Raw genomic sequence first — 16,558 nt, 5'->3', positions numbered from 1 at the left:
AACACATTCAAAAACTGGAGGGATGATACCGTAGCCGGGTGCAGCCAGGGAGGGGAGAGTGGCTTGAGAGCGGCCTCTTCATGTCTGTTCTTAAAGGGTTTGGGTTTTAACCTAGCAGCAGGAAGTTAATAAAGGATTTTAAGCAGAGAAGTAATAGCATCAAGACTTGAAATTTGTAAAGGTTACTCTGGTGGCAATGTGCAGGACAAACTGGAGGAGGGGGTATGTCCGTTTTAAATAACATCCAGTGAATCAGAGAAAATTATGGCACAGGGGTCAAATTATGGGTCAGACAGCCTTTGTTTAAGGCCTTAGTCCCGAGGCTGTGTGCTAGTTACGCACCTTCTTTTGGCTCAGCTCCACTTACGTAAAACAGGGACAATCGTACAGACCCCAGAAGAAAATTGTTTTGAGGATGAAATGAAAAAGTAGTAGTGGTAATCAACCACCCCCATTTATAAGATGAGGACATTGAGACCTAGAAAGGTAAGATGAGGTTTTTCGTCATTATTATTTATCTGGATGTTGTGGAATAAGAGTGAAGGGAGTGGGCTTCCCTGGTGGCGCAGTGGTTGAGAGTCCACCTGCTGATGCTGGGGACACGTGTTCGTGCCCCAGTCCGGGAAGATCCCACATGCCACGGAGCGGCTGGGCCCGTGAGCCATGGCCACTGAGCCTGCGCGTCCGAAGCCTGTGCTCCGCAACGGGAGAGGCCACAACAGTGAGAGGTCCGCGTACCGCAAAAAAAAAAAAGAGTGATGGGAGTAGGAGGTAAAGGCAAGGTAAAGGTCTGAAGGGAGAGAACAAAGCAAAACAAACAAATGGCCCCCAAAACTTGATATAAGGTCCTGGAAAGGCCAGATCTTGGGATAACCTGGTTGAAATGATACAGGGTCCTGCTCACCCCATCCCTCCTCCAGGAGAGCAGAGATCTGGGGATATAGCCACCCTTTACTTTTCAGTTTTCTTCCTTCATCTCCTAAGGGGCTAGATTAGACCAGCTATCCTTCAGCCTGGTAGGCACGTAGGATTCCAGGGGTCCTTCTGCCCCGAACAAATTATCAAGTAAAAGTCTCCCCATTTGTTGTGTGATAACAGCAACTGCGTTAGTAATGAGAAAAGAACCTGAATTATACAACTAAAGATTAAAAAATTAAAAACACTTACTTATAATACTATTTTTTAGCATAGGGGAATTTCACATCAGCTTACCTTGAAGGAAGGTGGGCACTTGGTATCTAGCACACACAAATGGAAATGGGGATGGGGGTGGAGGGTAGGGGAGAGTGCATACAGAGGGGGGGGATGGGGGCTAAGATGATATACTTTTGACTCATTAATTTTCTCCAGGATTTCCTGTGTTTACCTTTAAAAGGTGGAGACAAAGAGAAGTTGGCCTTGAACTATTTTTGTTATGTATGCAAATTCAGTAGTTTATCTTCTTGTGATTTGTGAATATATATTTAACACAACAGACTTACTATAATTAATTATTCTACTTTAAAATATTTACTGAGCATCTACTATGAGCTCGCCACTGTGGTAGGTGATGGGGTGATAAGCAAAAGAGACATCCATGGAGATTTCACTCTCATGTTATTTTGTTTTCAGAAATGTTATTACTTAAGGCATCACTTAAGAAATGCTTACTAAATGAAAAATGCACCATTTTAAAATAGAAAGTTAGGGTAAGAGTGGTTATTTTTGACTTGGTCTTGACCATTTCTATCAAGGCTCTGTTCTCCAGATTAAAGAAAAATCCTTAAATATTTAAGAACAGGATACTATATAAAGCAATATGATAATGAATATGCCTTTCTATATCTCAAACCAGAAGCAATTGAGATTGAAGCATTGTTGACCTTTATAGTGGCCTCTGCTGAGATTTCATGTGAGCAGCAGTTGAATATAATGTTGCCTTTACTGAAACCATTCCCGTTGTCTGTTTCAGGACCGGCTTGATGCTCTAACAGAAGTGGATGACTCAGGACAGTTAACTATCAAATGCTCTCAGAATTACTTGTCTCTGGATTGTGGCATTACTGCTTTCGAACTGTCTGACTACAGTCCAAGTGAGGATTTGCTCAGTGGCCTGGGTGATATGACCTCTAGCCAGGTCAAAACCAAACCCTTTGACTCTTGGAGCTACAGTGAAATGGAAAAGGAATTCCCTGAGCTTATCCGAAGCGTTGGATTACTTACGGTGGCTCCTGACGCGGTCCCTTCCAACTGCAGCGAAGCAGTTAGTGAGGAGGCGTCTCAGGTGTCTCTTTCAGCAGATGACAGAGGTGGGTGTGAGGAAGACAGTGCGGCCACAGCGGAGGAGCAGCCAGGCTTAACGCAGGGGCTGTCATCTTCAGGGGACGCTCTGACAAATGCTGGACAACCCTCTTTGGAGACTGTGAAGCAAGAATCTGATTCCTCTTCCCAACTTGGGGCAAAGAATCAACAGCCTCTTCCTTGTGAAAATGCAACCCCCAAGCGATCCATCAGAGATTGCTTTAATTATAACGAGGACTCTCCCACACAGCCCACGTTGCCAAAAAGAGGGCTTTTCCTTAAAGAGGAGACTTTTAAGAATAATCTGAAAGGCGCTGGTGGCATGAAGCAGGTGGTTGATCTCAAGCCTGAGATGAGCAGGAGCGCGCCTTCCCTGGCGGACCCTCTTGACAGAGCTAAACTTTGCCTGGTGTTACAGTCGTCTCACCCCAGCAGACCTTCTGCTGCCAGCTACTCACATGAGTGTTTGCACCAGGTGGGGGATGGGAACCTTGAAAACACAGTCACAAGTCACATTAAGGAGATCTCCTCCAGCCTGGGGAGGCTGAGTGACGGCCATAAAGAGAAACTTCGACTTAAAAAGCCTCACAAGACCGTAGAAGAGGTGCCTTCATGCCAGACACCTAAACGGGACCCCAGTTCAGGCAAACAAGCCCAAAGCACTAGGAGCTCAGTCGTGCCGAATGGAATTCCTTCTAGCACTTCCAAGGCCATAGAGGGGCCAGAAACAGATTCTGCTTCCACATCCTCACTTGAGCCGTACAACCAGAGTAGTTGGAATGCCCAATTGCCGGTGCAGTCAGAAACATCCAGTTCACCACCGTTTAGTCCAAGCAGTGAGTCCTCTGCTGGCTCAGACAACGTCACGTCTGTGGTACCCCTTCTTTCAGAACACAAAAGCAAAAGAAGCTACACCTCCTCCCCAAGTCACGTCACCAGGAACGGTCAGGTTGTGGAGGCCTGGTATGGCTCTGATGAGTACCTAGCACTGCCCTCTCACCTTAAGCAGACAGAAGTATTAGCTTTGAAGTTGGAAAACCTAACAAAGCTTCTGCCTCAGAAACCCAGGGGAGAAACCATTCAGAATATTGATGACTGGGAACTGTCTGAAATGAATTCAGATTCTGAGATCTATCCAACATACCATGTCAAGAAGAAGCATACAAGGCTAGGCAGGGTGTCTCCAAGCTCATCCAGTGATATAGCCTCTTCGCTCGGGGAGAGCATTGAATCTGGCCCCCTTAGTGACCTTCCTTCTGACGAGGAGTTGTGTGTGCCTCTCTCTGGCATGAAAAAATACATTGATGAGAAGTCAGAGAGAGCTTCATCCTCTGAGAAAAATGAGAGCCATTCCACTACAAAGTCTGCTTTAATTCAGAAACTGATGCAAGATATTCAACACCAAGACAACTATGAAGCCATATGGGAAAAAATAGAGGTAAGGGTGGTCTTCTTAATCGGAATGATTTCTTACCTGATTTTTGGAAGTATTGCTGGGAAAAGGTGAACTCTTCCCCACCCCATGATAAAATGTGTTGCTATTTTTGATAAACATAACCGATTCCCTAAAGAAAGAAAGAAAAAAAAAAAACACACGATCACTGAGTTGCTGTGGCATCACTAGGAACTGCCCTTGTCTGTGCATTAGTTTGATGTGTCCCTGCTGGTATACATCTCTCTGTTGATATTGCTCAAACCTAACATGGCTCCTGATGAGTGGTGGACCCCCTTGAACGGAATACAAAATAAGGTAGAACAGTAGCTGTGCACACGCCAGTACCTCAGGAACACATGAATGGAAAGTTCCAGTTACCCTCATTGGTTCTAACCCCAGAATAGCTCTCACATCTCCAATATTAACTTCTTGTAGAAAAAGACCAGGTATTTCTAATTTATCAGGAATTTTTTTCTTCAGTCTTCCTCCTCTGGCTAATAACCATGCTACCTATACTCTGTACCATCTATGGGCTCTGAGATTGGGGAGTTGATATTTTGGGTAAACCTGTACTTTTAGAACAAATTGTTATGTGATGGAATCTTGAAGGACAGACATCAAAATTCTCAGAATTCAGCTCCTTAATGTAAGCTGTGATTTAAGATACTGGATAAAAGTATAGTACCTGTGGGTACATAAAACAAAGAGGGTAAAGCTAACAGCAATATATAATAATCGTAACATATATTAAGAATTGTTTACTAAGTATTTATGTGTCCAACCCTCACAACAGCCCTAATATTAACCCCATTTTACGTAGAGGAGACTGAGGCTGAGAGAGACCAGGTAGTCTGCTCTAGAACCCATACTATTAACTAAATGCTCCCATGCCTCTCCATTAGGAAGTGACTAGTATGTACTACATGTAAATACTGTAGTATTGTAGAGAAGAAATACTATCAGTAGAGCTAGGATTTACCTGAGAAGTTCTTGTGAAATAATAAACCTTCACCGGGGCTTTGAAGGATGTGCCAGGATTTAGAGAGAAGGAAGTGGGCATTTCGGGTAGAAGGAGCAAAAACCAACATGCAGAGGTGGGTATTGGGAATGAGCATGGTATTGGGATCCACAGCTGTCTTGACTGGAAGGTCAGTGAGCAGAGAGCAATAAAAGTTTCCATACATTTAATAGACCTGGTAGCTGCAAGGCCCTGTTGGCCAGACCAAGGCAATTAGGATTTGTTTACCAGGCATCCATGGTAACTTCTCTGAAAGGGACTGAGAATAGTCATACAACTAACAATAACTCATGCTCCTTGGGCTCTTATTTTGTGCTGGTTCAGTGCTAAGGGCTTTACATGCTTTATTCTACTTAGGTCCTGGGAGGTAAGAACTTTTCAGATGAAGATGCTAAGGCAGATTGTGGTTAGGAAACTCGCTCAAGGCCTCACAGCTAGTGAGTGCAGAGTCAGAATTTGAACCCAGAGCCAGCACACTTAAAGCAGTGTGTGCCATGGCCTCCAATAGCCTTTCTGGAAGGCCTAATTGGCAATAACAGGAAAGATGGTCACGGCAGCCATGGCGGTGACCAGTGCAGAGATGCCTGTGGCAGCCGGTGTTAGGGGCTGCTGTGATGGGGGATGGGCGAATGGGGGCCGCTGTTGATAAAGTGAACGGGATCCAGGAAACTGGTTCCAGCCCTTGCGCAGTCATTAAAGCCAGGAGTGGCCCACAGCTAATGCTGCTCCATTCTGGGCCTCGTTTCTTTTTTGTAAATAGAGATGTTTTAAGCAGATGATGGCTATTATACCAACTTCCAATGGAAGCATCCTTTTATTCCATAATTCTACAAAGATGAAGCTAAGTTATCAGTCTCTAGGGACTGGTGTAGTTTTAATAGAAGGAAACATTTGGATGGGTAGCCGCTTGAGGTGGAGGTGAGGCAGGTAATTTTTAAAAATACATGCACTGATATTGAGTATACGATGAAACTTTTAAGAGGAAATGTAGGCCGTTGGAAATACTGTCTTGGAGTTGGGATATGAAGTGAAACCTGAAAGGGGATTAAGCCCCTTCCTCAGCCCAACTTCCTTTCAATGCTTCAGGCAGGGGTGACTACAAATCCCCATGTCAGTTGACCTTGGGTATCACATTCTAGCTTTGACCTCCTCCATATAGTGACCCAGAAAACGTATTCAACCAGGAAAATATAATAAGAGAGGGTATTATTTAACATCTTCCTTGTATCAGGCAAATACTTGGCACTTTATCTGAAGTAGTGCTCTCATAAGATTCTTAAAGCAACAGCCCTACAAGGTAGGTTTTATTATCTTACATTGGCCACTTCTCTTCCTCTCCAGTACTCCCACTCTGGTCCTAGCCACCATCACCTCCTGCCTGGATTACTGAGGCAGCCTCCTAACTGGTTTCCCTGCTTCCATTCTGCTCCCCTTACAGTCTATTCCCAACAAAGCAGCCAGAGTGATCCTTTTAAAACATAAATCAGGGATTTCCCTGCTGGTCCAGTGGTTACGAATCCACCTTCCAATGCAGGGAATGCAGGTTCGATCTCTGTTCGGCTGGGGGGGCGACTAAGACCCCACATGCTGCGGGACAGCTAAGCCCGCGCGCCACAACTACTGAGTCTGCGTGCTTCGATTAGAGAGCCCGCGTGCCGCAAACTACAGAGCCCACACATTCTGGAGCCTGTGCGTCACAACTAAGATCCAACACAGCCAGAAAAACCAAAAACATAAATCAGATCATGTCACCCCTCTGCTCAAAACTCTGCAACAGCTCCCATGGCATTCAGAGATCCTACATGGACTGGTCCCCTGATTTCCTCTCTGACTCATTTCCAACTGCTCTTCCCCATGCTCACTTCACTCCATTCCCACTGGACCCTTTGCCGTTCCTGGAACAAGCTGGGTACACCCCTGCCTTTCAGACCTTTGTCAGCTCCCTCTGTCAGATGCATTTTTTTCCTAATTCCTCCACCTCCTGAGACTTGGTCAAATAATAATTTCTTAGGGAGGGTTACCCTGACCACCTTTTAAAAAGTGTGACCTGACTTCTTTTTCTTTTCTTCTACAGCTCTCACCATATTCTGTAATTTTATATCATTCTCTTATTTAGCATGTGTATTATTATTAATTTTTGTCTCCCCCTGCTAGACTGGGAGATCTGTGAAGGCAGACATTTTTATCTGTGTAGCTTGCTAGTGAATCTCATGTACCTAGAACATTGCCTGCTACATAGTAGGTGCTCAATAAAGGTTGTTGGATGAAAGGATGAATGAGTCCCCATTTTAGAGTGGAGGAGAGGAGTTCAGAGAGATGAAATCACCTCTCCTAAGCTGCACAGCTAGTAAGTCATAGAGCCATGCTTCAAGCCCTATCCGCTTTGCTCTTCCCACTAGATAAAGTCTTGGGCATAGAAGAATTCCCTGAGAGACTGAGGATAGATGGAGAAGAGAAGAGGAGGACAACTGACTTTCAAGTTTTAGCCCAGTTACGAGGCAGGAGTAAGGAAGAGGCCTAGTTGTGGGGACCAGGAAGGAACAGGATTCTCGCGTATTAAGTAAATAAAGGGAGAAGAGATGTGTAGTATGATGAACACTAGCTTCATTCTTTGCAAAATGGAGATCAAGAAGAATAAGGATAAAGAAAAAAAAATAACCTTCAACCTTTAGATTTGTTTTAAAGAGTCAATGAGGACCTTAGAACTCGTCCTGAAAGACATGACTCCATTAGGTTGGACTCATTGGTACTAAGTTAATGGATGCATGACGTAGCTGATTCCTCTTCTCCCCGGAGATATAAATGTCTTCAAATGCTAGATTATGGTGTCCCAGCTATAGTTCAGTGACTCAGCTGTTTGTTAACATTTTATCTCAGAGACATCTATAACCCAATTTAAAAACCCAATCTTTGGTGCCAGCTAAGAATGTCCTTGCACATAAATTATTTCAGATTCAGTGCAGCAAATATTTGTCCGAGTGCTTGATCTTTGTAACTAGGCTATGTAAAATTGCAGTCTAGTCTGTGGTAGCAGCACAGAGACAGTCACCCTTGCTGCTGCCTAGAGGTAGAGCTGGGATGTGGTCAGTAATACCAGCTTAATGGGAATATAGAAGAGGTTTGGTCCTGGGATTAACTTGGCACTGATTTCTGCATTTCTTTTTCCAAGAGGTAAAATGGTCCAGATAGGATCCATCCTATCTTTCACCCTCATTTCGACCATATGTTGACACATCAATGATACCACACTGATGATGGCAGTCATTAAAGAAATATCATGTTGTCCTGTGTTCTCTTTTCCTTCTTCTTCCATTGTGGTAAAAAAACGTAACATAAAATTTGCCTTCCTAACCATTTTTAAGTGTACAGTTCAGTAGTAAGTGTATTCATATTGTTGTGAAACAGATCTCCAGAACTTTTTCATCTTGCAAATCTGAAACTCCATACCAATTAAACACCTGCCCTTTCCCCCTCTCCTCCAGCCCCTGGTGGGCACAATTCTACTTTTTGTTTCTATGAATTTGACTACTTTAGATGCCTCACATAATTGGAATCATATAGTATTTGTCTTTTTGTGACTGGTTTGTTTCACTTAGCATAACGTCCTCAAGATTCATCCATGTTGCAACATATGACAGGATTTCCTTCCTTTTTAAGGGTGAATAATTCCACTGTATGTATATACCACATTTTGTTTACCCATTCATCTGTGGAGGGATATTGGACTTGCTTCCATTTCTTGGCTATGGTGAATAATGCTGTTATGAACGTAGGTGTGCAAATACCTCTTCAAGACCCTGCTTTCAATTCTGTGGGTATATACCCAGAAATTGGATAGGATTGCTGCTGGACCATATGGTAGTTGTACTTTTAATGTTTTGAGAAGTCACCATACCCTTTTCCGTCATGGTTGCTCCATTTTACAATCCCAACAACAGTGCACAAGAGTTTCAGTTTCTCCATATCCTCATCAACAATTGTTATTTTCTGGGGTTTTTTTTGTTTTTTTTTTTAAGATAGTAACCATCCTAATGGGTGTGAGGTAATATCTCATTATGATATTTTTTAACATCTTTATTGGAGTATAATTGATTTACAATGATGTGTTAGTTTCTGCTGTATAACAAAGTGAATCAGCTATACATATACATATATCCCCATATCTCTTCCCTCTTGTATCTCCCTCCCACCCTCCCTATCCCACCCCTCTAGGGGGTCACAGAGCACGGAGCTGATTTCCCTGTGCTATGCGGCTGCTTCCCACTAGCTATCTATTTTACATTTGGATTTGGTAGTGTACATATGTCAACGCCACTCTCTCACTTCGTCCCAGCTTACCCTTTCCCCTCCCCGTGTCCTCAAGTCCATTCTCTACGTCTGCGTCTTTATTCCTTTCCTGCTCCTAGGTTCTTCAGAACCACTTTCTTTTTTAGATTCCATATATATGTGTTAGCATATGGTATTTGTTTTTCTCTTTCTGACTTAACTTCACTCTGTATGACAGTTTCTAGGTCCATTCACCTCACTGCAAATAACTCAATTTCGTTTCTTCTTATGGCTGAGTAATATTCCATTGTATGTATGTGCCACATCTTTTATCCATTCATCTGTCAATGGACACTTAGGTTGCTTCCACGTCCTGGCTATTGTCAGTAGAGCTGCAGTGAACATTGTGGCACATCACTCTTTTGAATTATCTCATTATGATTTTGATTTGTGTTTCTCTGATGATTAGTGATGTTGAACATCTTTACATATGCTTGTTGGCCATTTGTGTATCCTCTTTGGAAGAATGTCTATTCAAGTATGTTGTCCACTTTTTAAATTGGGTTATTTGATTTTTTTGTTGTTGAGTTGTAGGAGTTCTTTATATTCTGGATCTTAACCTTTTATTATATATTTGATTTGCAAACATTTTCTCCCATTCCTTTTCACTCTGTTGATTGGGCCCTTTGATGCACAAAATTTTTAAAGGATGATGTGGCCCCATTTGTCTCTTTTTACTTTTGTTGGCTGTGCTTTTGGTGTCATATCCAAGAAATCATTGCCAAGACCCATGTCATGAGGCTTTTATTTTATGTTTTCTTTTAGGAGTTTTACAGTTTGTGTCTTAGGTTTAAGTCTTTGAGTTATTTTGTATTTTATCTCAGTGTGATTACCTCTCGTGCTTTAAAGATCTCACCCCTAGCTTTTTTGTGTGGTACGACACAACTGCAAGAGACAAGATTCGTCTTTAGAAAAACACTTGGGAGTCACTCTTTTTAAAAAGTCCCGTCTGCCATTCTTTACTTGATTTGAAACACAGCTGTATTTTTCTTTATTTGTCCCCAGAGTAACTTATAATCAAGGTCTGCTGTAAATTTAATTCTCACCTGCCTTTGATGTTTCTTTTATACCAACCACATAGCAGTTTTCCTAGAGTTGGTGGAGTGGTAGTCTGCACTTTGGTGTTTATAATGATCTCTTAAGAGCATCCTATCAGATAGGAAGCATTTTAAGGTTATTGGATTCCACTGTTCTTCACTGGCATTTCGTTTTGTATGTGCCTTTCCCTTATGCTAACCTTTTCCCTCACAGTTGCTAGTCTTCCTCCTATATATGAATTCTCTCTCTTCCTTATATCTTCTGTCCTATTCTTTTTCTTTACTATTTTTCTGGAATATATAGTTTTCACTCTCTGGCACCTATTTTCCCTTTTAATTTCCTTCCCCAAGAGTATCTTCTACTTTCTTCCTCTGATGTTGTCGTAGAGATTCTCAGATTCTGAATATGAGAGGAGACTGTGAGTTGGCTCTTCATCACCATTCGAGCTTGAACCCTTGATCTTCTCAGTACATTTCTTAGTCTTAGAAATATGTATCCAGAGGGTTGAGGAACTGTTTAGATGCAAGAATAAACAATTCAGTTTAAATATCAAGGAAGAAGCTACATTTTTAAAGAGTTGGGAAGGCTCAGCTTTGTAATTAAAATTGGAAGATTCAGGAGTCCTAAAAGATCACAAATTGAACATGAATTGATAGTACAGATTATTATTCAACAAGCGGTGTTAGTAGCAGAATGCTGTAGGAACTCTGAAGATTCTTCTTTATGCTACGCACAATCTAAAATTTTGTTTTAAATTCTGGACTTAGAATTTGAAAGAGATAGGACAACATAATTCTAGGCTCTGTTTATTAAATAAGATAATATTTGATAAGTCTCAAGTGGAAAGTTACACAATGGGAGAGCAGAGGAAGGAAGATAACAAGTGTACCTAGACCAAGCATCACAGAAGGTAGACTACTTGAGCTGGACCTTGAATAATGAGTAGAATTTAGGAGAGATGAGAAGGCAGAATGTTAGTGACAGAAGCTCTGGTATAAGCTAAGATTGAGGGCAAGAATATTTAAGGTATATTTGGGAAATAGTAAAGGGTGTAGGCTAAACTGCTATAAACAAAGAGATCCCCAGATACATAACAAGAGGTAGGCAGACGATCCAGGGAAGATAGAGGCCATCTAGGGATTCAGGTGCTTTCTCCCTGTTGCTCTTGTACTATGGTGCACAAATGCTGTATCTGTGTTCCATCTCACCAGAAGGGGAACGTGGAGAGCACCCAGCTTTCTTCTCACAGACAGGACTTGGAAGTTGTACACATTTCTTCCGTTCACATCCCATTGGTCCAGACTTTGTCATATGGCATCACCTAACTGCAAAGGAGTTTGGGAAATTAGCCTCTAGGCTATGAACTTTAGGAGGGAGATGTTCTCTTAAACCAATTGCTGGTTAGAATAGAGTTAGTTGAAGGGAAGGGGAATATAAAGTTAGAAAGAAAGGACCAAAATATGAACTTTGAATTCCAAGTGTTTACATAGCACAGACACAAAATAAATACCTGTCTAATGAATGCATGAATCAATGAATAAGTGAGTGAGTGAATGTATCATTCAGATTGAACTTTTTCCTTTAGACCAGGAGTTACAAACTAAAATGACTCTAAGAGGGGCAGACAGATAATATAAATGAGTCATACAGCCGGGTGGAAGTGGGGAGTGAAAGAGACTGAGTAACGGAGGGTAAGTGCCATGTCTAGAGGGCAGCAAACTGCTGAGTTCCAAGTGATTGTTGCACGGGAGTGTGGGCCCTGTGTGGCAAGATCTTGCAATTTTTAAAAGAAGTAGCAAATCTGGGTTTTATGTGACATCTCCCAATTTATGTGACATCTCCCAATCTCTCCCATCTCCCATCTCTCCTGTGTGGCAAGATCTTGCAATTGTTAAAAGAAGTAGCAAATCTGGGTTTTATGTGACATCTCCCAATTTGTTAATTTTGGGTCTGAACAATTTAAAAACGGGCCAAATAAAACACATCCGTAGGATAGGTTTAGCCTTCAAGTCACTAATTTGCAATCTTTCTGAAGAGGAGACTTTACTTAAAATTTTTGGCTCAGATGGTTGGTAGTTTAAGGTTAGTCTGGCCATGGTGTGCTGGATACAGCTCCGGCGAAGTGGTTCTTGATTGTGGCTGCACATTATAACCACCGGGGTGCTTTGGAAAAAAAAATCCAATTTCAGCCTCCACCCAGAGCTATTAAATCAGACTCTTGAGGCATAGGTATTTTTTAAAGCTCCTTCATGCATTTCTGACGTACAGTCAAGGTTGGTAGCTAATGCTCTAAGACTAATTTTGAAGGTTATTGCTAAAAGGGTCTGAACTGTGGTTTTGGAAGCCAACTAAGGAAAATAAAGAAACAGAGGTGGGAGATGTTATAAAAGAGAAATCAGTACAATTTTGTGGCTTTTAAAAAATGAGATAGTGGAGGAAGGGGGTCAAAAGAGTTGAGATTTCAAGCTGAGGTTTGGGGCAGGGAGATGTAAGGACTTTAATAAATGGTTCCAAGGGACATAAGAAATTAAGGTACACAGTTGATGAACGGAGCAAAGGTAAATGTTATCTTATATGCAAATGCTGTGGCCAAATCCAAGTTGAGAATTCTCGATTAATAACATTAAAATATAAAGCTGCACAGTTCTTTTTAAGGGTAATATTGTATATATTTGTGTATAATTTATTTGTTGCAATGCCAGGAAAAAAACTGAATTAACATTACTAATGGATTTGTTGGGAGTATGTCAAGGTCATTGCTCAAGGTTGCTGGAGAAGAACCATAGGGATCCAAAGCAAATACCTTCCTGGTTAACCCAGTAGGAATGTTTCAATCCTGCATCAGTTTGGTTTCTGCAGAGGCTTAGCTGGGTCTCGAGCCTTTATCAATGATGATTTAGCACCACCGTGAGGCTGCATCCAGTCAGTGCGTCTCGTTTTTAACTTCTGAAATGTATACGGAAGGTGCAGTTTTTTGTTTGCAGTTTTAAACATTAAGATGAAAATAGTTCTTTGTTATTTTCTTGGTGTGAAAAAGCTATGATTAAATTACATTTTGTTGTGTCAAGATGATGAAAGTTCCTAACTGCATTTGACAGCAAATATTTCTATGATGATGAAAATCAAGAGGAATAAACCCAGTGTTGTATTTTTAAATTCAACTAAAATTATTATTAGGATATTAGTGAATTCTTCTTTATCCGTAAGCCTAAAGTAATGACTCTGTATTAGCAGTAGGATGTTTTATAAAGGTAGCAATTAAAAAAACAAACAAAACCTTGACATATATTGCCTACTTATAACATGTCAGGCAAGATGCTAAGAGTTTTATTCATTTAACACATTTAATTCTCAAGAAAAAGAAGTCCTTCTTTGATGAAGACACTTTTATTATATCCTCATTTTACCAATGAGGACACAGATATTATACATAGAGAAGTTAGTAATTTACTTAAGGGTACAAGACTTAAAAGCAGGAACTTTGGGCTCAATTCACAGCCCCCTACTGTTTAATTATGAAAATTTGAATAAGTTGCTGAAAGTTTACTGTTTAAATCTCCTAGTCTTTAAAATGGGATATTAATTATGTTTGTTACGCCATTGCACAGATTATTGTATGAAATTACAAAGAGCAACAGTTCATTGTCAACTCTAAAGGCTACATAAATACTAGTCTTACCACTATTGTGACTTTTCCTATGAATTCAGGGAATAGCATCAACAATAATAGAAAGAACTAGAATAAGAATCTTAATTCTGCCCCTTTGTAGCATTGTGACCTTGGAAACTTAACTCCCAAGCTTCAGTTTCGAAAAATAAACATTAGTAAAGAAATTGAATTGGCTGACCTCTTAAGATACCTCTCAGTTCTGAAATTTTATAAGAGACTAAGAGGCACAACTAAGAGATGCAGCCAGTTTTCTGCAAAATATTCACTGGAACATATCACTTCAACATGGAATTTCTTTCTGTTCCATGGAATTCTGGGTGAATCTCCCTTAGAAGACCGTAGTGGTAAGTGAGTGTGAGGCTATGGCATTAGTGAGCCTGGAGGTATGCAACTATTCATGCTGCATTCCCAGCACTGTAATGTGAGAAGAACCAGACATCCTAGAGGAATTTGGGGTCTGGCTAGTGTTTGCTAGATGCCAAGAGATCAGGGACAATGGTGAAGAGCACACAAGTGAGTAACCCAGTAAGAATTAGATATGGATTAGCCCGAATTTATAGCAAGTAAGGTCAGCTAAATGGAGCAGATTGGAAACATTCATCTTGGCAGATTTGCCGTTGTGATGTCTTAAAATTAACTGTCAGCACTGCTGTTTGTGCTCTGTTCTGACAGTATGGGGGCGGATCGTTCCAAGAGTGTGGGTTCTGTGTCCGGCTCACTCATGATGTCAGATCATGTCTGAGCCTCTTGATCTCATTCTGTAAAGATGATTGGCCTGAGAGTTGCATGGTGAATAAGCAACTTTACCCAGGAAAGGTGCTGCCTGTATGCTGAGGCCCAGGTGCTTTCCATCTGTCAGGTAGATGAGGTTCTGTGTATTATCACCTATGTTACCTTGAGCAAGTGACTTGATCTCTCTTGCCCCAGTTTCCTCCCTTGCAAAATAGGGTTAAAAGTGTATCTTCCACATAGAGTTTTTTTTTTTTTTTGGACCATTAAATGTGTAAAGAGCTTAGAATAGTACCTGGCATGTAGTAAGCATTCAATAAATGTTAGCTCTTGTGGTTGTTATTGTTGTTATTATTACTATTATGGGAGGGGAGGGGTGAGGCCTCAGCAGCTCTTTGTATGTAGATGGTTCTGGCCTTTTGGGATCAAATGCTACCACCCTATTTTCTCCTCCTACCTTCAGGCATCTTGGTCATTATGAAGCTTCAACCTCCTACTCACCCCCAACCCACAATGGCTAAGGCCGCCTGTCCTCCTTCCTGGGACCTGTGATAGTCACCCTAGACTCCTGCACCCCTCTTCCCTGTGAGACTCTGAGCCTTCTGCCTTGACAGATGATTCTTACGTTGTGTTAGAGATAATTCTCCTCTAACTGGCTCAATAATTTTAGTTAATGCACTTCTCTGACATCTTAGAAAGTTTATGTAGGGGAATTTATGCTATGAATGTGTGTTCAGATAAACACAAACAACCTTCTAGTTTATAATATTGTCACACAACAACTTATAAATAATATGTACTTATTTATATATAATTTGTATTTATACATATTTATAATATGTATTTATAATTATGTACTTATAAGTAGTAGTTCCCACAGCACTCTAACCAGAGGAATCTCATTACAACGTATTATGGGAAGAAAAAGGAAGGGACTACAATAAGTTTACAATTGCCCCTGAGACCCCTGACTGCTAAAGATGGAAAAATTAAGCAAGTGTGTTGAAAAGGTAGCACTAGGTTGGGATCATTTGCTGGGAGATGAGCATTGAAGCTGCGTCTTGAAGGATAGATCTGGTGAGAGGAGTAGAAGACATTGGGAAGGTATGTGGAAGTCACCAAAGATCAGTTCCCTGTGTAACTAAAAGAGAACAGGTAAATCATCTGAACATCCCTGGCTTTGAAGGAGGCTTTATATGCAAGAACCACAGATGGTAACAGTAAGAAAGGCATGAGAAATTGTCCAACTTAATTCCCTCATTTTACAGCTAGAACATGCCTCTCTCAGGAGTGCTTCCTATTAGCACATCCTATTTTCTGGTTATACCAGATTTTGCAAAAAGCTTGTCACAAAGGGGCAGCAAGGACTTTTTTTTTTTTTCAAGATCAACATGAATATGTTCCTAGTGCGCCTCAGCTGTTGGCTTTTTATCTTTGTTGCCCTGATGGACTTTGAAGCAGATTTCCCTTCTCTGAATTTGGTGTATGTTTCACAGTTTAATTTAGGGACACAGCCAGTGTCGAGAACCACTGAGACAGACATAGAATGAGGGACTGGGGTGAATAAAATTGAGTGCATTGCACTGTGGGGCCTCAATCTGTAGAAGACACAGCGGATATGCCCCTGCACACTGTTCCTAGGTTCTCTCCATGCCCATGGTCTCCAGCACCACCTGTATGTTGCTTTCTCCAACCTGGATCTTGCTCCACACCTCAGAAGCCAAACTCATGCTATCTAATACCATGTTTGTCATATACCTGCAAATTACTTCTTCCTTCTGAATATCTTATTGCTTCTTTCAGAGAATAGTACCTCCAACGAAAATTGAAAGCTGGCAGTCATCTCAGATTGTAACAAATTTCTCAAGTTTTTGAATCCATCACATTCAACTGGTCCTGTCCACTTTAACTTCTGTCTCTCTCTGCAGTCTTGCATGTTCCCTCCATGTCCACTGCTGCTATTCAGTCTAGCCCTCATCGACTTTTTCATGCAGTAGTGTAGCAGCCTTTTTACTGGCTTTTCTGATCTCAGCCTAACACCTGGCAATCCACTCTCCACACT

At 41.3% G+C, this 16,558-nt stretch overlaps 1 protein-coding gene across 1 annotated transcript in view; it reads left to right on the top strand.

Annotated features, from left to right (window-relative positions):
- The window catches only part of AKAP6 (A-kinase anchoring protein 6), a 373,547-nt gene that overhangs the window by 99,990 nt on the left and 256,999 nt on the right, over nt 1-16,558 (top strand). Inside the window, exon 3 of the mRNA XM_060143847.1 lies at nt 1,952-3,718. Within this exon, the coding sequence (XP_059999830.1) occupies nt 1,952-3,718 (1,767 nt within the window). The remainder of the gene's footprint in view (nt 1-1,951; nt 3,719-16,558) is intronic.

Source organism: Lagenorhynchus albirostris, chromosome 1, assembly GCF_949774975.1.
Source record: "Lagenorhynchus albirostris chromosome 1, mLagAlb1.1, whole genome shotgun sequence".
Taxonomy (NCBI): Eukaryota; Metazoa; Chordata; class Mammalia; order Artiodactyla; family Delphinidae; genus Lagenorhynchus; species Lagenorhynchus albirostris.
The sequence above is the reverse complement of the archived record's forward strand: the minus strand, read 5'-3'. Positions and strand labels throughout refer to the sequence as shown.